Source organism: Lepus europaeus, chromosome 15 (genome assembly GCF_033115175.1).
Source record: "Lepus europaeus isolate LE1 chromosome 15, mLepTim1.pri, whole genome shotgun sequence".
Classification (NCBI taxonomy): domain Eukaryota; kingdom Metazoa; phylum Chordata; class Mammalia; order Lagomorpha; family Leporidae; genus Lepus; species Lepus europaeus.
Genome location: NC_084841.1, coordinates 29834495 through 29856939, shown reverse-complemented (window position 1 = coordinate 29856939; position 22445 = coordinate 29834495). Strand labels below are relative to the sequence as shown.

The following is a 22445-nucleotide window of genomic DNA, read 5'->3' as shown; positions in this document are numbered from 1 at the left end:
TTTTTTAACAGGCAGAGTTAGACAGTGAGAGAGAGAGAGACAGAGAGAAAGGTCTTCCTTCCGTTGGTTCACCCATCCAAATGGCCACTACGGCTGCGCCGATCCGAAGCCAGGAGCCAGGTGCTTCCTCCTGGTCTCCCATGCGGGTGCAGGGCCCAAACACTTGGGCCATCCTCCACTTTGCGGGCCACAGCAGAGAGCTGGACTGGAAGAGGAGCAACTGGAGAAGAATCCGGCTCCCCAACAAGAACTAGAACCTGGAGTACTGGCACTGCAGGCGGAGGATTAGCCAAGTGAGATGCGGCGCCGGCGGCAGGCTAATTTTTAAGTTGATAATTTTGTATGGTCTACAGGATGATGTTATAAACATCCAAAAAAAATTAAAGATTTTATTTATTTATTTGAGAGGTAGAGTTACAGACAGTGAGAGGGAAATACAGAGAGAAAGGTCTTCCTTCTGTTGGTTCACTCCCCAGATGGTCACAACAGCTGGAGCTGCGCCACTCTGAAGCGAGGAGCCAGGTGCTTTCTCCCAGTGTCCCACACAGGTGTAGGGGCCCAAGCATTTGGGCCATCTTCTACTGCTTTTCCAGACCATAGCAGCCTTTACTTTCAGACATGATGGAAATATCTCACAGGTACACATGGAAAAGACGGACATGATCACATTGAGTGAAGACAATGTAGCCGGGAAAGTCTAATAACTGTCAGCTACTGTTGAAGCTGAAGTTCAGTGAGTGTGACACACTGCAGGGCTCAAAGGAATGGAAAATTAGTATTTCTCTCCTTCCTCCTCACCCTCACCTTCAACGGAATCCACACCAACCTCCTCGTAATCCTTCTCCAGGACAGCCATGTCCTCACGAGCTTCAGAAAACTCTCCCTCCTCCATGCCCTCCCCTATGTACCAGTGAACAAAGGCACGCTTGGCATACATCAGGTCAAACTTGCGGTCCAGGCGAGCCCAGGCCTCAGCAATGGCTGTGGTGTTGCTCAGCATGCACACAGCTTGCTGCACCTTGGCCAGGTCTCCACCAGGCACCACTGTGGGAGGCTGGTGTTAATGCCAACCTTGAAGCCAGTAGGGCACCAATCTACAAACTGGATGCTGCACTTGGTCTTGATGGTGGCGATGGCAGCATTGACATCTTTGAGAACCGCGTCGCCATGGTAGAGCAGGCAGCAAGCCATGTATTTACCATGGCGAGGGTCACATTTCACCATCTGGTTGGCCGGCTCAAAGCAGGCGTTGGTGATCTCTGCTACAGAACGTTGTTCGTGGTAGGCTTTCTCAGCAGAGATGATGGGGGCGTTATGTGGCCAGAGGGAAGTGGATGCGGGGGTAGGGCACCAGGTCCCCTGGAATTCTGTCAGATCAACATTCAGGGCTCCATCAAACTGCAGGGAAGCTGTGATGGCGGACACAATCTGGCTAATAAGGGGGTTCAGGTTAGTGTAGGTGGGGCACTCGATATCGAGGTTTCTATGACAGATGTCATAGATGGCCTCGTTGTCTACCATGAAGGCACAATCAGAGTGCTCCAGGGTGGTGTGGGTGGTGAGGATGGAGTTGTAGGGCTCCACCACAGCTGTGGAAACCTGGGGGGCTGGGTAGATGGAGAACTCTAGCTTGGACTTCTTTGCCGTAATCGACAGAGAGGCGTTCCATCAGCAGGGAGGTGAACCCAGAACCAGTTCCCCCACCAAAGCTATGGAAAACCAAGAAGCCCTGCAGGCCCGTGCACTGGTCAGCCAGCTTGCGAATTCGGTCCAGGACGAGGTCAATCAATGATCTCCTTGCCAATGGTGTAGTGCCCGCGGGCATAGTTATTAGCAGCATCTTCCCTGCCTGTGATGAGCTGCTCAGGGTAGAAGAGCTGGCGGTAGGTGCCAGTGTGAACTTCATCAATGACCGTTGGCTCTAGGTCTACAAACACAGCCCTGGGCACGTGCTTGCCAGCGCCTGTCTCACCAAAGAAGGTGTTGAAGGAGTCGTCTCCTCCCCCAGTGGTCTTGTCACTTGGCATCTGGCCATCGGGCTGGATGCCATGTTCCAAGCAGTAGAGCTCCCAGCAGGCATTGCCAATCTGGACACCAGCCTGGCTGACGTGGATGGAGATGCACTCACGCATGGTGGCTAACAGGTTAGGAGGCAGAGAAGAAGACAGGAGCAGACGGCAGGTCCCCGGTTACCGTCCCTGACAAGCTAAGAGTCGAGGTAAGTAACGCATAGCAGAGAGCTGGATTGGAAGAGGGTCAGCCGGAACTAGAACTGGCGCCCATATGGGATGCCAGCACTGCAGGTGGAGAATTAACCTACTGTGCCACTGCGCCAGCCCCAACATCCAAAAACTTGCTCCACCCCTGGAAAGTTTCCTTTTGTCTTAGTCAAAAGAGTTTTATTTTTGTTTAAATGGTAGCTTTCTATATATTATATTTGCAAAAAAATTTTTAATCCAAATAACATACAGAAAAGTACACAAATTATAGGATAAGTTTTCTCAAAGTGAGCACATATTGAACTACTGATTAAAATATAGAATCTGGGCCGGCGCCGCGGCTCACTAGGCTAATCCTCCGCCTTGTGGTGCCGGCACACCGGGTTCTAGTCCGGTCGGGGTGCCGGATTCTGTCCCGGTTGCCCCTCTTCCAGGCCAGCTCTCTGCTGTGGCCAGGGAGTGCAGTGGAGGATGGCCCAAGTGGTTGGGCCCTGCACCCCACTCTGCCTGTCAAAAAAAAAAAAATATATATATATATAGAATCTGGGGTGGGAGTTTGGTACAACAATTAAGACACTGCTTAGAACACCCACATCTCATATCAAAGTGCCTGAGTCCCAGCTCCACTTCTGACTCCAGTTCCTGCTAGTGTGTACCCTGGAAGGCAGCAGGTGATTGCTCAAGTACTCGAGTCCCTGCCACCTGTATGGTATACCTAGACTAAGTTCCTGATTTTGACCTGGTCCAGCCCTGACAATTTCAGGTATTTTGGGAGTGAACCAGTGAATGGAAGATCTCTCTTTGTCCACTTTTCAAATTAAAATAAATAATAAATTTTTAAAAGAACATAGAACTTTCCTTAAAGCATGTGTGTTCTTTGCTAAGTTCTGCCCTGACAGAGAAGGAATTTGGGCCTTATCTCAGTATTTGACCTACTCTTTTTTTTTTTCCAAGTTTGTTGTCTTTTTCCTCCTGATGAGTTTTATTTAAACAAGAGAAACTTTGGACTTGAAATTGAGAAGACACATGTTATAATAATACCACTACACTTGTCTAAAGATAAGATTTTTTTTTTTTTGACAGGGAGAGTGGACAGTGAGAGAGACAGAGAGAAAGGTCTTCCTTTGCTGTTGGTTCACCCTCCAATGGCCGCTGCGGCCGGCTCACTGCGCTGATCCGAAGGCAGGAGCCAGGTGCTTCTCCTGGTCTCCCATGGGGTGCAGGGCCCAAGGACTTGGGCCATCCTCCACTGCACTTCCTGGCCACAGCAGAGAGCTGGACTGGAAGAGGGGCAACCAGGACAGAATCCGGTGCCCCGACCAGGACTAGAACCCGGTGTGCTGGTGCTGCAGGCGGAGGATTAGTCTATTGAGCCACAGCGCCAGCCTAAAGATAAGATTAAGATAGGCACCAGTGACTTCGTAAATTATCAGGGCATCTGTGCATAGTTTCCTATCTGACTATTTTGCGTCCAGTTTCTTTCTTTTTTTCTTTTTTTCTTTTTTTTAAGATTTATTTATTTATCTGAAAGTCAGAGTTACACAGAGAGAGAAGAGGCAGAGAGAGAGAGAGAGAAAGAGAGAGGTCTTCCATCTGCTGGTTCACTCCCCAGATGGCCGCAACGGACAGAGCTATGCTGATCTGAAGCCAGTAGCCAGGAGCTTCCTCCAGTTCTCCCAAGCGAGTGCAGGGCCCAAGGGCTTGGGCCATCTTCTACAGCATTCCCAGGCCATAGCAGAGAGCTGGATCGGAAGAAGAGCAACTGGGACTAGAACCGGCACCCATATGGGATGCTGGCGCTTCAGGCCAGGGCATTAACCCGCTGTACTACAGTGCCGGCCCCTGTGTCCAGTTTCTTAAGTACAGCCTAGGAAGAGAAATCAGGGGGTGATGTTCTCCTATGGAAATGACATATGGACCCACAGCGTTTGCCGTGAGAAATAAAGTTCTTTGTCTCTGACCACTCAGGAAATTCCAGCTGAGTGTGTGATTCAGCTTAACGGTCTCTACTGAATCCCAAGGGCTGTCAAAGTGACTTCTGGGCAGGTATTATTGTCTGCCCAACCGTGTGACCTTCCAACTGACTCACACACTTACAATAGCTGCATTTCAGGTGACAGGGAGAGTCTGGGATTAGGTAATGCACTTTATCTTGTCATGGTGGTTAGTTTATAAATGGCCATTAGGTGGGGCCTAAACCAATCAGCACAGTGTTCTCTTTAGGCCACACTGATTGACCAAGGTCATATGTGACTTGAGTTGTTCTAATCAGAGCAAAGCTTGGGTTGAGGGAATACACCTGTCTTTTCTGGAGGGTGAATGTGAGTGTAAGGACTAAGATGTCTGTAATCTTTTTGCTACTTTAACAAAGATGAATTATTTTTTAACACTTTAAAAATTATTTGAAAGGCAGAGTGACAGAAAGAGAGAAACAGAGAGAAAGATCTTCCATCTGCTGGTTAACTTCCCAATGGCTGCAAAGGTTGAGGTTGAGCGAGGCTGAAGCCAAGGAGCATGGAACTCCTTTTAGATCCCCATGTGGGTGGCAGGGGTCCAAGTAATTGCTCCATCTTCCACTGCTTTCCCAGGTGCATTGGTAGGGAGCTGGATTGGAAGCTGAGTAGCTGGGATTTGAATTAGCACTCTGAGAAGGGATGCCAGCAGGGCAGGTGTTGGTTAACCCATTGTACCACCACTTTATACCCCAAAGATGATTTTTTTTTTTTGACAGGCAGAGTGGACAGTGAGAGAGAGAGACAGAGAGAAAGGTCTTCCTTTTGCCGTTGGTTCACCCTCCAATGGCCGCCGCGGTAGCGCGCTGCGGCCGGCGCACCGCGCTGATCCAATGGCAGGAGCCAGGTGCTTATCCTGGTCTCCCATGGGGTGCAGGGCCCAAGGACTTGGGCCATCCTCCACTGCACTCCCTAGCCACAGCAGAGAGCTGGCCTGGAAGAGGGGCAACCGGGACAGGATCGGTGCCCCGACCGGGACTAGAACCTGGTGTGCCGGCACCGCAAGGCGGAGGATTAGCCTGTTGAGCCACGGCGCCGGCCAAGATGATCTTTTAATAGAACATTTGGGAAATAATTTTATTATGTTTTTCACATTTTGTGACATTGAATATTATTTATATCAGTCAGGATTCAAAGGGAAGATAGCATTAGAAAGGGCGGGTGTGTGTGTGTGCGTCTCTCTGTGTGTGTGTTTACAGAGATTTGACCTCATGTGGTCAGGAAAGCTAGTTCAAGCAGTCTCTGTTAGGCTGTTTTCTTTGCATTAGATGCCGGAACTTGAAGTTGACAGGCAGCAAGGGAAGATGCTGTAGATTGAAAGAGAGTAAGGATGGCCTGGGAACCGCAGGAATGAGCTAGAGCTCATGATGGCAGACTAATACACACATTAGTTCTTCTTCTTCTTTTTTTTTTTTTAAAAAGATCTATTTATTTATTTGAAAGTCAGTTACACACAGAGAGAAGGAGAGGCAGAGAGAGAGAGAGGTCTTCCATTCTCTGGCTCACTCCCCAAATGGCCCCAATGGCTGCAGCTGTGCTGATCTGAAGCCAGGAGCCAGGAGCTTCTTCTGGGTCTCCCACACAGGTGCAGTGGCCCAAGGATATGGGCCATCTTCCACTGCCTTCCCAGGCCATAACAGAGAGCTGGATCAGAAGAGGAGCAGCCGGGACTCGAACCATCACCCATATGAGATGCTGGCACTGCAGGTGGTGGCTTTACCTGCTGTGCCACAACACCAGCCCCTACACATTAGTTCTTATTGCTTCTGCCCTTGGTGGTATTGCTGTCCTGCAGAAGCTTAGCGTCTTTCTCATGGAGCTAAATATTTATACCTGCCAGGAGTTGGAGACTCTGAAAGAGAATCAGAGGGAAGTAGGTGCAGCTGCAAGCCCTCCACTACTTCACTTCTGACCTTCGAATCTCCAATACGAACTTCTCTTGTGGCCTGTTCTAGCTAGAATGTTACTACTACTTGAATGAAATGCTAACACAAATACCTACAGTACACAAGCCTTGATACATTACTATGTTGCTGGCTTATGTGTTTACTATGCTTATTAGTCTAGTGGGTATTCCTTCTACTTACAAACAACTGGGTTTGCTGTAAAACACTATGCCCTGTTAAGCTGGTTGTAGCCTCAGACCTCTCCTTTACTGTCTCTTGATTTTTATCAAGGAGCCGTATGGGGCAAATGATTGACACCACCTAAGTTCTTGTAAGTACACTGTGATGTTCACACCACAATGAAATCACCTAACTGCATTTCCCAGCGTTTATAAAAGTCACGTGACAATGCATTTCTCAGAATCTACTCATGTTGCTAAGAAAATCTTCACTGTATGTTAAAGACAGGTGGCCTTAAAAAGCACAGAGCAGGTGAAGAGGAGGTTGAGGCTTGGCTTTCACATTGGGCTTCTCATCTATGAGTCTAATGAACCTAATAGATGGCTCCACCTGGAAGGCCACAGGTATCACCAGGTGGATGTGCTTCCAATTTAACTATTCCTCTTCTTTAAAGCCTACTTGAGATGTTTCTTATCTCCCTATATCCCAGAGAGAAGTTGCACTTGAGAATATTGCAGTCTGGGCATTGATGATTGAACTATAATATAAATGTCCATGATCTATTTGAATTCATTTTCGCAAGGCATACAGCAGAGGCAGAGATATCTCCCACCCACTGTTTCACTTCCCAAATGCCCATAACAGCTGGGACTGGGCCAGGCCAAAGCTAGGAGCTGGAACTCCATGTAGATCTCCCACAAGGGAGTGGGGACTCAAGTATCTGAACCATCATCTGCCGTCTCCCAGATTGCACATTAGTAGGAAGCTGGAATTGGGAGAAGAGCCGAGACTCACTCACAGGTACTGATATGGGATGCAGTAGATGTTCAGTCTCCTTACTGCTAAGCCAAACACTCGCCCCATGAATCTTTTGAATGGGGACAAAACTGTCTTCCTCTTTTTATGCTTAGCATCACTATGACATATCACTCGCACTTTTTTTATTTTAGCAAATTTTAGTCACTCTTATGGTTTGAATAGGGTTTGACTCCAGAGGTCATGCAGAGTAAATCCCAAAGTCAAAATGATGATCCCATGAGAGTGGAAACTTAATCCAATTTTGGTGTCCCAATGGTGAGTCTGCTAGGAGGTCCTTAGGACATCCCGTGGTGGGCATGCCCTCATAAGGTACTTGTATGAAAGGGTTGGTTCTATGTGGGTGATCTTGTACTTGGCTGAGAGACTGTCCATGCAGGGGGTTAGCCTGACTGCTAACTGTCCACCCTCCCACTTTAAAAATTTTTTTTTTTATTTTTAAGGACTTATTTATGTATTTGAAAGTCAGAGTTACAGACAGAGAGGGACATAGAAATCTTCTATCCGGCCGGCGCCGCGGCTCACTAGGCTAATCCTCCGCCTTGCGGTGCCGGCACACCGGGTTCTAGTCCCGGTTGCCCCTCTTCCAGGCCAGCTCTCTGCTGTGGCTAGGGAGTGCAGTGGAGGATGGCCCAAGTCCTTGGGCCCTGCACCCCATGGGAGACCAGGAGAAGCACCTGGCTCCTGCCTTCGGATCAGCGTGGTGCGCCGGCTGCAGTGTGCCTACCGCGGCGGCCATTGGAGGGTGAACCAACGGCAAAAGGAAGACCTTTCTCTCTGTCTCTCTCTCTCACTGTCCACTCTGCCTGTAAAAAAAAAAAAAAAAAAGAAGAAGAAGAAATCTTCTATCCATAGGTTCAATCCCCAGATGGCTGCCAAAGCCCAGCTCATGGGCCGGTTAGAAGCCGGGAGCCAGGAGTTTCATCTGGGTCTCCCGTGTGGTTGTACTATGCCACAGCACCAGCCCTTCAGCCCACTGCATTTTTAAAAACTAAAGTTAGGGAGCAGCCAACTCCAGAATTACACACACTGTTCTTACTGTGATGGCCACACGCCACAAAATGAGCAGCTATTTAGCAGGCCAAGGTATGTGGGACAGCCAAGACTGGTTAGCAATAATTAAATGGCAAAGTTTATTTCACAGAGGAGGGGCTGTGTCTCAAGACACAGCAGCTGCAGAAGGCTTAGAGGGAGGTTGTTTGTGTTTAATTTATATTTTTGGGTTTGATGAGCTCAAGCTGAAGCTAGCAGTTGTATCTGGCAGGTCCTGTGGTTGCATGCAACAGCCAGGCAGAAAACTTTCAAGAGATAGGATATGAGGCCGGTGCTGTGACATAGCAGGTAAAACTGCTGCATGCAGTGCTGGCATCCTATAAGGGTACCGGTTTGAGTTCTGGCTGCTCTACTTCCGATCCAGCTCTCTGCTATGGCCTCAGATGGCAGTAGAAGATGGCCCAAGTCCTTGGGCCCCTGCATCCGCTTGGGAGACCCGGAAGAACCTCCTGGTTCCTAGCTTTGGATCGGTGCAGCTCCAGCTGTTGTGGCCAACTTGGGAGTGAACCAGTGCATGGAAGACCTCTCTTTCGGGCTCCACCTTTCTCTGTAACTTTCAAAAAATAAACAAATCTTAAAAAAAAAAAAAAAAAAAAAAGGAGGGGGGAGGATAGGACATGGTTAAAACAGGATGCTAAGTTCTGATGAAGCCAGGTATGCAGTCCCTGTCAAGGAGGCTTCAGAGTGGGGTAAAAAACAAAAACCTTAGCTGAATGTACAGTGGGGGTCCCTTCCCCCTAACAGGTATTTCATTATTTCCACATCTTAAGATTTAGAAATGGGAACCCAGAATTGTGGGGAAAAGTTGAGATTTCTTCTGAATTTTTCTGCTTCGCACACTAGTTGACGATTTCGGGTGGGACATGACCCACATCAATTCTGTAATCTCTGAGCTAAATGGCGCTGAGAAGCTGGTGTCCCAGCTGCCACTTCATCGCACTGCGCACAGCTGATGTAGCAGGAAATTCTTCTACCTGGTTTGCCAGGATAAACCAACACAACAGAGCTCCCATGGAGAGGCCGATTTACATGGTTGGCCTAGCGACCGGTAAAGGCAATGCCCTCCAAAGCCAGGCCAGCAACAAAGACGTGAGAAGAGGAGGGTGAGTGAGAACCAGAGTAGGTCACTCCGCCAGGGAAGTGACTCTCCGTGAGGTACGCATTACACGACTCCCTGCCGAGCCTGGCGAACACGTCAGGCTGGCCCGGCGCGGGGATCCGGGAACGCCAGGGGCCGGGAGGGAGGCGGGAACTCGCCGCGCCAGCTTCCCCCCGCGCTTCCGGCCGTTCTGCGCAGGCGCCCTAGCGGCGGCGGCGCTGCTCCCCGCCCTCCGCGGTCGTCAGGGCGCAGGCTGGCGTCCGGGCGCCGGGCTCCGTGGCTCACCCGTCTTCTTGCCGCGGTTTCCGGGCGTGGGGCGGCCTTGGCGCCGGAGGAGGTAACTTCCCGCAGGTTTCTGGCCCCCGTGCTCCTGCTCCCCGCGCCGTCCGGTCCTGAGCAGCCTCGGTGCCCCGATGCGGCCTTCTGCCGTGCTGGTCCGCAGCCCGCCTCTTCGCGCGCCGGCCGCCGCGCCCTGCCCGTCCGTGGTCTCCCGGGAGCTGTGCGCCGCCGCCGCCCCGGCAGACCGACCGAGCCTCGGAGCCCCGAGGGGTCGCCCTCGGGCAGGCGTGGCCGGGGGCCAGTTCCGCCGCGCCCCAGGGTGCCCCAGAGCCCATCGGGCTGCCCCGCCTCCCCCACAGAGTCCGGGTCACCCCTCACGGGTCCCTAGGGGTGACACCGACAAGGTTGTCCCCAGGAAGCCCCTGAGTGTGACCCTCATTGGTCATCAGTCGAGCTCTAAGGAATGGACGCGATTTATTAGGCCCGTCTGCGGTGACAACCGCAGAACTTGAATTACTCTTTTGAAACTGAGTCTCCCCCCCCCATTGTATATTTTTATTTCCTCTTATTTTCCTCTGTGTGATATATTCTTTTATTCTTCCTAGCATTCCTTAAGCGTCATTGAGTTTTTCCCCCGTTCCATTAACTAATTTTACTTGTTTCTGGATGTTTATTATCCGTCAGTAGCGTTAGTGTTTCGAGAGGCACTTGAGTCTGTAGCAGAAATAAACTTTGCTTCATAACAGACATGGTTTTTAGGCTACTGAAAGATGAAAGGATGAAGTGATAGGCTTGTTACATTTTAATTATGAAAGTTGTATATGAGTCCAGTCTAGCCGGTAAAGCTGCTACCTGTCGCCCAGGCATCCCATCTGGGTGCGGATGCCCCTTGGAGTCCCAGCTGCTCCACTTCCGATCCAGCTCCCTGCTAGTGCGCCTGGAAAAGCAGCGGAAGATGGCTGGAATGCTTGGGCCCCTCCACCCATGTGGGAGGCCCAGATGAAGCTCCTAGCTTCTGCCTGACCCTTGTGGCCATCTGGGGATTGAACCCAAGGATGAGAGATTCTCTGTCTCTCTTTTGTGTTTGCTTCTCTGTCTCAGTAATGCTGCCTTTCAAATAGGTCAATCTTTAAAACCCGGTTATATTTAAGTACGCCTATGTGGTCTTTTATTTTACTATTTAACTTGTTAGAAAGGCAGAGAGAGAGAGAGCTCCCATCTGCTGGGTCACTCCCTAAATGCCCACAACAGCTGGGGCAGGAGCAGGCTGAAGACAGGAGCCTTGGAACTCAATCTTGGTGTCTCATGTGGTAAGGAGGGTCCCAAGTACCTGCCGTCTCCCACAGTGTGCCAGAGGAGGAAGCTAAAATCGGAAGTTGAGCAAGATCGGGAACCCAGGTACTGTTATATAGGAGGTGGGTGTCCGGTGCCACGGCTTCACTGCTGTGCTGAATGTCCACAGTGGGATTAGGCCAAATGGAATTGTAACTTTGTTTTAGTGCAGAGTATTTTTGAGATCTATGCTTTTGAGGGATCGTCAAAAAGTTCATAACTGTTATGAAAAAACTATCAAGTGTTTAAAAAGGTTTTTTTTTAATCACAATAAACTTATCTTTTATATCCATATTTCCATGATCATAAAAACTTACTTATTTGAAAAGCAGATAGAAAGGGATCTCTCAGGGGCCGGCGCCATGGCTCGCTTGGTTAATCCTCTGCCTGTGGCGCTGGCATCCCATATGGGCACCGGGTTCTAGTCCCGGCTGCTGCTCTTCCAGTCCAGCTCTCTGCTGTGGCCCAGGAAGGCAGTGGAGGATGGCCCAGGTGCTTGGGCGCCATGCACCTGCATGGGAGACCGGGAAGAAGCTCCTGGCTCCTGGCTTTGGATTGGCGCAGTGCCAGCCATAGCAGCCGCTGGGGAGTGAACCAACAGAAGGAAGACCTTTCTCTCTGTCTCTCTCTCTGTCTATAACTCTACCTGTCAAAACAAAAACAAAAACAAAAACAAAAAAACAAAACAAAACAACGCTTTCAGCTGCGGGTTCACTCCCTAAGTGCCTGCAACAGTTGGGGCTGGGCCAGTCTGAAACCGGGGGCCTGAAATTGAGTCCCAGTTTCCCTCATAGGTTGCAAAGACCCAAACGTGTCTTAGCAGGAAGCTTGACTTGGAAGCAGAGCCAGGGTTTGGACCCAGGCACTCTGATAGGATTTGAGGTATCTCAAACAGCATCTTAACTGGTGCTGCCCAGATGCCCACCGCAGAGCTGCTGCTTAATAGGAGCACTTCTGGGAACAGGGTGGTTTGAATGTTTGCAGGGTGCGCGAAGGCTTTGTGAGTTATTCCAGGGAGCAAGCTGTGTTACCTTGTAGGACTTAGCCTTGGAAAATGCAGAACATCAGTTCTGTTACACCCTGTCCATCAAGATTGCCACAGACATCTTCCTGATTTTGTGAGAGGAGGCATAGGGCACAACACTCAATGGGAGAAGTACCGAAGTCACAGTAAGAGTGTTTGATGGGAGGTATTGTGACCATCTTTGGACAGTGCAGTCTGCCACACTGAGAAAGGCAAATTGCTTGGACACCCTGTCCAGATCCTTTCCTACTTCATGTTTGCCTTCATCTTCTAAGAAGCAACTTCACAAGAAAGCAGATATGCTCGGCCTGTTCAGAATGAGGTGTTGAATGCGTTGTCAGTGTCTTTAAAAAAAGAAGTCGAGCTGTTGAAAAAGTAATTTGTCAAATGTTATGAAAGTTCTAAGTTAAGATAGCTAACTGAATATGGGCTATTGATGATTGTTCATTTACAGCATCATGTGAGTGTTTTTACCTGACTGACAACAAGTATGGAGATAAAATTAGAAGTTTTGACATCAACAAGTATCAAGCAGAAAAAGCCTTGGCCACGAGTCTCCTGGTTGGGACAGGTATGTTTTTCTGTTTTCAGACAATACCAGTTTAATTTATGTTAGATGTGTGCTGGCCTGTAAGATGCAGGAATGTTCTGTGGTTTTAAGGAAATAAAGCATCATCTCTAGAAGGATCCCTGGTCCACTGAGCAGGGTTTTGTTTTGATTATACTGAGCAAGTTAGCCTTTCTAGAATGTTAAGGGGTCTGTCTGGAAGAATGCTTTTGCTTTCCCAAAAAATTTGTTTTTCATGTTTAAGTAGGTGGGATGGCATCTATCAAGAGGGAATATTTAATCTGAACTTTGCCCTACTGGAATAGTCATTGTTCTTCCCTTTGTGGCTTTCCTGTGTTATAAAGTACTCTTGTAACTGGGGGAGATGAAATGCACCAGTGTGTGAATAATCCAGGTATGGCACGCGTGATCTATGGGGATTCCTTACCTGAAGGAAAGTAGGAAATCCTCTTATAATTTATAATGATTATTGTGTTCATCTAATTTCCTGTGGGAAATTACAGCATCAGCTAACTTCCCCTGGAAAGAATCACTTGGAGAGGTTATTAAAAGACAGCTGGGTCCTGCTCCCAAAATTTTCAATTTAGTAGGTATGGGATGAAGTTTTTGCTTTTTAAAGATATATTTATTTTTGGGGCTGGCATTGTGGCACAGTGGGTTAACACCCTGGCCTGAAGTGCTGGCATCCCATTTGGGTGCTGGTTCAAGACCCAGCTGCTCCACTTCCAATCCAGCTCTCTGCTATGACCTGGGAAAGGAGAAGATGGCCCACGTACTTGGGCTCCTGCACCCACATGGGAGACCCAGAAGAAACTCCTGGCTTCGGATCAGCACAGCTCCTGCTGTTGCAGCCAGTTGGGGAGTGAACTATCGGGTGGAAGACCTCTTCCTCTGCCTCTCCTCTCTCTGTGTAACTCTGACTTTAAATAAATAAATAAATCTTAAAAAATATTTATTTGAAGGGCAAAGTTATACAGAGGAAGAGATAAAGAAATATTGCATCCCCTGGTTCATTCTCTAAATGGCTGCAATGGCCTGGGCTGGGGCCAGGCCAAATCCAGTAGCTTCTTCCCCATCTCCGATGTAGGTGGAGGGGCCCAAGTACTTGGACCATCCTCTGCTACTTTCCCAGGTGCGTTATCAGAGAGCTGGATTGAAAGTGGAGCAGCCAGAACTCAAATTGGTGCCCATATCGGGAGCTGGTATTGCATATGGTGGGTTAACCCACTATACCACAATGCCAGCCTCTGGGTAATTTTTATTTGTAAAAAGAAATTAGTTCATTTTATTTGAAAGCCAGAGAGAGAGAGAGAGGCAGACAGACAGACACAAGAGATCTCCTCTCTACTGGTTCACTCCTTGATTGCCTGCAATAGCTAGGGCAGGGCCAGGCCAAAGCCAAGAGCTGGGAACTCAATCAGAGTGTCACAAGTGGGTGCCAGGGACCCAACTATTGAAGCCATCACCTGCTACCTCCCAGGGTGCACATTATTAGGAAGCTGGAATTGGGTGGAGTTCCAGGTCTTAAATATAGGCCCTCTGATATGGAATGTGAGCATCCTAAGCAACATCTTAACCAGTGCACCAAACACTTGAATAATTTGAATTTCTTTTTAAAATTTTTATGTATTTGAAAAGCAGGAAGATAGAAATATTTCCCATCTGCTTGTTCACTTCTCAAATGCCTGCTGTAGCAAGGGCTGTGGCGAGCTGAAGCTGGGAGGCTGGAACTTAGTCCAGGTCTTCCATGTGGTTGTTGGAGATCCAAGCACTTGTATCACCTCCCAGGGTACTCATTAGCAGGAAGTTGGAATCCAGCAGAGTTGGGACCTGAACCCAGGCATTTTGGTAGGGATGTGGCATCTTAAATGGTAGTTTAAGAGCTGTGCCAAATCCCTGCTGCAAAGTAAATAGTTTAAAAACTTGCCTGTAGTATTGTTAAAGTCAGAGATCAAGCCACAGACAGCCCACATGAGACGCGATGTTGGTGCCGCAGGTAGAGGCTTAACCTCCTATACTACATCACATGTATAATTTCTTATCCAACAGCCTGAGCCCAGCACAAAGAGAGCTATTTCCTTAGATACGGTTTTACCCTCTATATCTCCCTTATATGGTTACATGGTTACATTTGATTGAACATTCTAATGTTACATAGTGGCCTCAGGCATGGATACAATACTGTGCATTTGTACATAGTTATTGGCAAGGGTTACCACCCTTGCTCTGTACTAGCAAGCAGAACCGGAAATAGTTACATATGAGCAGATAGTAACTACAGTTGAAGCATACCTGTACAAGCAGGGAACAACCACATTTCATTCCCAGGACAGATTCCTCCATTTTTTTTGACTTTGGGAAGGCTTCTACCACAACTTTAGTCATGTCAGTTAGAAAGAATTAAAAGACAAAGGACTCTACCACAACTCCCCAAATGGCCACTGCTGCCAGAGCTGGGTGGGTCTGAAACCAGGAGCCAGGAGCTTCTTTGGGGTCTCCGACATTGGGTGTAGGGGTCCAAGCACTTGGGCCATCCTCCACTGCTTTCTCTGGCACATGAGGCAGGAGGTGGATCAGAAGTGGAGCATTTGAGACTCAAACCATTAGATTGGGGCCGGCGCCGTGGCGCACTGGGTTAATCCTCTGCCTTCAGCGCCAGCATCCCATATGGGTGCCGGTTCTAGTCCCGGTTGCTCCTCTTCCAGTCCAGCTCTCTGTTGTGTCCAGGAAGGCAGTGGAGGATGATGGCCCAAATGCTTGGGCCCTGCACCCACATGGGAGACCAGGAGGAAGCACTTGGCTCCTGGCTTCAGATCGGCGCAGCTCCGGCCATTGTGGCCAATTGGGGAGTGAACCAAAGGAAGGAAGACCTCTCTCTCTGTCTCTCTCCCTCTCTGTCTGTAACTCTACCTGTCAAATAAATAAATAAAATCTTTAAAAAAATTAGATCATCTTACCTGGTAATTCTAAAAAGAGATATTTAAAATAGAATGAACAATCTTCAGGATACTGTACGGTATCAGCCTTAATATTTTATTCTTTGTGGTACAAATGTATAATCTTTTTTAAAATATTATATTGTTTTCCTTTCTAGAATAACTTATTTAGACGAGGTTGAATTCACTTCTGGGATTTCTTTGAAATCTATCATATTTCTTTTTCTTCTCTTAGGAAAATGAAGGTGTTTTTCTTTTGGATAATAAATTCATAAATGAAATTAATTTGCTATCAGGAAGGACAAAGAAGAAGATTCCTAGTCTGCAGCCTTTGTTGAAGGATGTTACTGTCCTCACAACATCCAGTAACAGTTAAGTAACACAGATATTTTCAAGAGGCTAGGCTAATTTTTAATAATTTACGGTAATGTTAATGGAACTATTAGATCATAAAAATTGTATTTCATTTCTGGAAACAGGTGCCTGGCTGGCTGGGGTGCTTGCTACAGGGGAGCTTTTCATTTGGAACAAAGATCAAGATTGTTTGAAAACCATACAAGTAGCTGAAAAACCTAAGGAAGTGATTAAAGCTACAACGGGTAAGATTTTCCTATTTGTTTAAATTGGTTTAACTAGGAGAAATGATGATACAGCATTTTCCCATTATTGCTTTGAAACTATGTATGTGTGTGTATGTCTGCCTATGTATTTATATATATATATATATTGTTGTATATTCAACTGTGATAGCTAGATTCAGCTTGAAGATGAAAAGTTCTCATGCTTAACATTTCTGTGATAACAGTGGATTCTTGATAGCATGTAATAAGTAATTAATAATAAATGATATTGTTTGTATTTTGTATTAGTAGTTTCTTAGTTTTGACATCGTGAATGTAATATCATTTGTGTTTCTTATTTTAAATATCAGTAAGTTATATACCTTCTTAGGGGGAATTCAGACTTCAGAAGTTGATTTTCTTTCTTTTCTTTTTTTTTTTTAGCATGCTCTTTGAGACTGTACTTGTATGTATCTGGAAATGGGAAAAGAATTCTGCTTGTGACACTTTCTGGATGCATATTTCTTTGGGAGTATTTGGAATCCCCGAGTATCTTATCTTCTAAATGCCTTTCATTGGTGGGTCAGTGGTCCCAGATCAGACCTGAAAAAACAGTTCTTTTGCCTTCCCCTGAAGATAAAGAAGCCATAGTGAATGCTGTTTTTGTAAAAAATGAGGTAAAAATTCAAGTCAGAGAGGTTATTGTGGGAATTAAGATCTTTTAAGAGACAGTAAGTGGCGTAACAGATTAAGGCTTGGCCTAGGACTCTGGCTTCCTACATGGACACCAGTTTGAGACTGAGTTGCTCCATTTCCAGTCCAGCTCTTTGCTAAAGTACCTGAGAAAGCAGTGGAAGATGGCCCAAGGGCTTGGGCCCTTGTACCAATGTGGGAGACAAGTTCTGGGCTCCTGGCTTCGGCCTGGCCCATGCCTGGCTGTTGCAGCCATTTGGGGAGTGTACCAGCAGATAGAAAGATTTCTGTCTCACTCTGTCCTCCTCTCTCTGTAACTCTGCCTTTTAAATAAATAAAAAAATAAATAAAAGAGAAAATGTTATATGTGAAGGCTGTTTAGCAGAGTATGTAGTGGCATAGCTATCTGTAGTCACCATTATAATACTTGTGAAATAATGGAAAATATATTTTGATATTTCTTGGATCACTTTTTTTTTTTTTTTTTGACAGGCAGAGTTAGACAGTGAGAGAGAGAGAGAGAGAGAGAAAGGTCTTTCTTCCGTTGGTTCACCCCCCAAATGGCCGCTATGGCTTGCGCGCTGCACTGATCCGAAGGCTGGAGCCAGGTGCTTCTCCTGGTCTCTCATGCGGGTGCAGGGCCCAAGGACTTGGGCCATCCTCCACTGCCTTCCCAGGCCACAGCAGAGAGCTGGACTGGAAGAGGAGCAACCAGGACAGAATCTGGGGTGCTGGCACCGCAGGCGGAGGATTAGCCAAGTGAGCCACGGCACCGGCTAGATCCCATTTTTAAAAACTTTATTAAAAGTGGTTTGAACTGCCGGCGCCATGGCTCAATAGGCTAATCCTCCGCCTTGCGGCGCCGGCACACCAGGTTCTAGTCCCGGTTGGGGCGCCGGATTCTATCCCGGTTGCCCCTCTTCCAGGCCAGCTCTCTGCTGTGGCCAGGTAGTGCAGTGGAGGATGGCCCAAGTGCTTGGGCCCTGCACCCTATGGGAGACCAGGAGAAGCACCTGGCTCCTGCCATCGGATCAGCGCGGTGCGCTGGCCGCAGCACGCCAGCCGCAGTGGCCATTGGAGGGTGAACCAAAGGCAAAAGGAAGACCTTTCTCTCTGTCTCTCTCTCACTGTCCACTCTGCCTGTCAAAAAAAAAAAAAAAGCAGTTTGAACTAAGAACTTCCTCTTTTCTTTCTTTTTTTTTTTTTTTGACAGGCAGAGTGGACAGTGAGAGAGAGACAGAGAGAAAGGTCTTCCTTTTGCCGTTGGTTCACCCTCCAATGGCCGCCGCGGTAGCGCGCTGCGGCCAGCGCACCGCGCTGTTCCGATGGCAGGAGCCAGGTGCTTATCCTGGTCTCCCATGGGGTGCAGAGCCCAAGCACTTGCGCTATCCTCCACTGCACTCCCTGGCCACAGCAGAGAGCTGGCCTGGAAGAGGGGCAACCGGGACAGGATCGGTGCCCCGACCGGGACTAGAACCCGGTGTGCCGGCGCCGCAAGGCGGAGGATTAGCCTGTGGAGCCACGGCGCCGGCTCTTTCTTTTTTTTTTAAATATATTTATTTACTTATTTGAAAGGCAGAGTGACAGCGAGCGAGAGAGACAAAAAAAGATCTTCCATCTTTCATCCACTGGTTCACTCTCCAAATGGGTGCAATAGCTGGGACTTGGCCAGGCTGGAGCCAGGAGCCTGAAACTCCATCCTGGTCTTCCACATGGGTGCAGGGGCCCAAGCACTTGGGCCATTCCTCTGCTGCCTTTCCAGGTATATGAGCAGGAAGCTGGATCGAAAGTGGTGCAGACAGGACTCTTACTTTCACTCATCTGTGAGGCAGGTATTGGAGGTAACAGCCCAACCCACTGTGCCACAGCGCTGGCCCTTCCTTTCTTGTTTCTTGGCTTAGAAATATAACTTGTCATAAAGACGCTGTTTTAGAGCCCAGCTGCTCTACCTCTAATCCAGCTCCCTGCTGATGGACCTGGGAAAACAGCTGAAGATGGCTCAAGTGTTTGGGCCCCTGCACCCACATGGGACTCAGATGAAGCTCCTGGTTTCTGCCTGGCCTAGCCTGGTCATTTTGGCCATTTGGGGAGTAACCCAGCAGATGGAAGACCTCTTTGTCTTTCTGTCTCTTTCAAATAAATAAAAAGAAATCTTTAAAAAAAACAACAACTGCATTTTGAACTTTAATTATGTTCCTCTCCTTCTTGGGGCAGTGCCCTAATTTATTATAAAATTATAAAAGTAGTAAATATATAAGAATCCTTCCAGCTGTAGCCACAATAAATGACAATATTTTCTTAAGAACTTATTGTAGACCAGCGCTGTGGCATAGCTCGTAAAGCTGCCACCTGCAGTGCCGGCATCCAATTGGTTGCTGTTTTGAGTCCCAGCTGCTCCACTTCCAGTCCAGCTCTCTGCTCTAGCCTGGGAAAGCAGTAGTATGTGGCCCAACTACTTGGGCCCTTGCACCTATGTGGGAGACCTGGAAGAAGCTCTTGGCTTCTAGCTTCAGATTGGCCCAGCTCCAGCCATTTGGGGAGTGAACCAGCAGATGGAAGACCTCTCTTTCTCTCTGCCTCTGCCTCTCTATAATGGCCTTTCAAATAAATAAATAAATCTTAAAAAAAAAAAAAGACTGCCCCCAGACTTCATAGTAACTAACTACTACCTTTGTTCCTTGGAGATAACCACTACTAACATTCCTTGCAGACATACAAATACTCCTAGATTGTAAACCCCAGCGTAGCAGGTAAAGCCTCTGCCTGCAGTGCCAGCATCCCATATGGGTGCCAGTTTGTGTCATGGCTGCTCCACTTCTTATCCAGCTCTCTGGTATGACCTGGGAAAGCAGTGGAAGATGGCCCAAATACTTGGGCCCCTGTACCCTCCTGGGAGACTTGGGAGAAGCTCCTGGCTCCTGATCAGCCCAGCACAAGCTGTTGCCGCCATTTGAGGAGTGAACCAGCTGATAGAAGACCTCTCTCTCTGCCTCTGCCTCTCTGTAATTCTGCCTTCCAAATAAATAAATCTTAAAAAACAACAACAACAACAAAAAACTTCTGCTGGTGCCGTGGCTCACTAGGCTAATCCTCCGCCTGCGGCGCCTGCATCCCAAGTTCTAGTCCCGGTTGCTCCTCTTCCAGGCCAGCTCTCTGCTGTGGCCTGGGAGGGCAGCAGAGGATGGCCCAAGTACTTGGGTGCCTGCACCCGCATGGGAGACTGGGAAGAAGTACCCGGCTCCTGGCTTTGGATCGACGCAGCGCCAGCCATAGTGGCCATTAGTGAAGTGAACCAACAGAAGGAAGACCTTTCTCTGTCCCTCTCCCACTGTCTATAAATCTCTTTCTGTCTCTCTCTCTCTCACCGTCTAACTCTGCCTGGCAAAAAAAAAAAAAAAAAAAAAAAAAATAACCTTCAACCTGATTTTCCGTTTGGGACCTGTTTCTGGCTTTGAAAAAAATTACGTTATCATTAGTGGAATGTTAAGAATAAAAATATGCATGTACTTTAAAAAGTTCGTGGAAAATGTGAATTAATGATGTTTATTTTGGTGCATAAAATTTTGAAATCCTTTCATAATTTTCCAATGTCAGGATTTTCCGTGATCTTTTTGAAGAACTGTCACACAGAGAAGATCCCAGTATTTTTCAGTTGTTTTATTTATGATGAGAAATAGGTTTATATGCTTTTTATGTCTTAATTTTTATTTACTGATTAATATTATACTAAGGTATATTCCATTTATTTACAGCTATTTGGAGACTGCTGCCTGTGTTCATTTAGCTTTTATTCTGGGGAATACCTGAAGCTAGCATTTCTTGCAATTCGATGGCAAGAAAATGTGTTTACACCTATAAGGTGAGGTAAATGTTTTCTTCTTCCTTGTTTTCTGTCCCTTTGTAAGCACTGTTATCTTCTGGCTCACATACACATATCATTTGTAATCGTTAATGTGAATTTCAACTTTTGTGTTTTATGACTCCTTTCTTCCCCTAATTTCATGTCCAAGTATTTAAGGTGAAGTAGCTCAATTTAAATGTAAAAATAGTATAATTATTTGGAATTAATATTGTACCTATTAAATGCTCAGCTCTAGGGTGTGTGTTTGGTGCAGTTATTAGGGTGCCACTTGGGACCTCTGCGTCCCATGTCAGAGTGTCTGGTTCCTGATTGTACTTCTGAATCCAGTCTCCTGCTGATGCACACCATGAGAAGCCATGGTGATGGTTTGCGTGCTTGGATCCCTGCCATCCATATGGGAGATCTGGTTTGTTTCTGGCTCCTGGCTTCAGCCTAGTCCAGCCCTGGCTGTCATGGGTATTTGAGGAATGAACCAGTAGATGAGTGATCTCTTTCTGTCTCTGCCTTTAAAATAAAATGAAAAATTTTTAAATTTCTAAACTTAAAAATGCAAAATTTTAAAAAGATTTATTTATTTATTTGAAAAGTGGAGTTAGAGTGATAGAGTAAGCGAGAGAGAGACAAGTCTTCCATCTGCTGGTTTACTCTCCAAATGGCCACAACGGCCTAGGCTGGGCTAGACTGAAGCCAGGAGCCAGGAACTTCTGGGTCTCCCATGTGAGTGCAGGGGTCTAAGCACTTGGGCTACCTTCCACTGCTTTCCCAGGTGCATAATCAGGGAGCTACAGAGGAAGCAGAGCAGCTGGGACTCGAACTGGCGTTGATGCTGTAGGTGGTGGCTTAACCTGCTATACCATAGCACTGACTCCAAAAGCTCATTTGTTAAAAAAATTTTATTCTCAAAAGCCAATAAAATCGAAAAGATACATTAAGAACTTAACAGTATTTAAGATTTATTATTTTTGCTTCATGTCTTGTTTAAATAACTTACCTGAAGTAAAATGAACAAGTTTTAAGTGTACAACTAGATGAACTTTGATAAGTATATACACATGTATATCCATCACTCAGATCAAATATAGAGCATTGACACTTTTCTTAAAGATGCCCTGTTTCTACTTAGAAAAATCCTTATAAAAACTCCTTCTGAGTGAAAACACGTTTATGTAAACCTTCAGTGGAAGCAAGTGTTTTAGGGGTTGACAGTGGAGCATGGCTTCCTAACTAGTTCTGATTATGAACTTGTTCAACCAGCTAATAGCTGTTCTTCTGCACTGTCGATGAAAGGTCGCTAAGAAGCCTCCTACATACATGTGACATGTAGGGATGTCAGCCGCCCTTTAATTTATTGTAATGAACTATTTATTAATTTATGTTACTGGGGCTGACGTGTGGGGCATGCAGTGGGTTAAAGTGACACTTGCGATGCCAGCGTCCCATATTGGAGTGGCGTTTCAAGTCCTGGCTGATCTGCCCTCATCCAGCTCCCTGCTAATGTGCCTAGGAAAGCAGCAGATGTTGGCTCAAGTACTTTGGCCCCTGCCACCCTTGTGAGATACTAGGATGGAGTTCCTGCCTCCTGGTTTTGGTCTGGCCCAGCCTTGGCTGTTGCAGCCATTTGGGGAGTAAACCAGTGGGTGAAGATATTTCTCTCACATTCTGTCTTTCAAATAAATAAATTGATAAATAAATAAATCTTTTTAAAAAGGTTACAATACTTTGTTTTCAATTGTTGCTTCCTTAGATTATTGCCATACCGTGTCTGTTGGGCACAACGAGACTGTGCCCTGTGCAGTCTAATTCCTGAGTGTGAAGCAGTGAAGTCAAGAGGAGCTCTCATCTCTGCCTTTTCAAGAGATGGCCTGACACTGGCAGTAACTCTTAATCAGAAAGACCCAAAGGTCAGTAAACAGAACTGTCTTAGAA

The 22445-nt window shown here is 47.1% G+C and overlaps 1 protein-coding gene and 1 pseudogene across 7 annotated transcripts in view; one reads left to right on the top strand and one right to left on the bottom strand.

Moving 5' to 3' along the window:
- Positions 1–608: 608 nt before the first annotated feature.
- Positions 609–2217, bottom strand: LOC133774196 (tubulin alpha-1B chain-like; annotated as a pseudogene).
- A 7285-nt stretch (positions 2218–9502) lies between these two features.
- The window catches only part of CPLANE1 (ciliogenesis and planar polarity effector complex subunit 1), a 137380-nt gene continuing 124437 nt past the window's right edge, over positions 9503–22445 (top strand). For 6 of the 7 annotated variants that reach the window (XM_062212627.1, XM_062212623.1, XM_062212624.1 and 3 more), the window contains exons 1-7: positions 9503–9602; positions 12355–12471; positions 15640–15775; positions 15884–16003; positions 16409–16641; positions 20410–20516; positions 22264–22420. In XM_062212627.1, coding sequence (XP_062068611.1) covers positions 12391–12471; positions 15640–15775; positions 15884–16003; positions 16409–16641; positions 20410–20516; positions 22264–22420 — 834 coding nt within the window. In that variant the 5' untranslated portion in view covers positions 9503–9602; positions 12355–12390. The remainder of the gene's footprint in view (positions 9603–12354; positions 12472–15639; positions 15776–15883; positions 16004–16408; positions 16642–20409; positions 20517–22263; positions 22421–22445) is intronic. The other variant, XM_062212626.1, reaches the window with a different exon arrangement.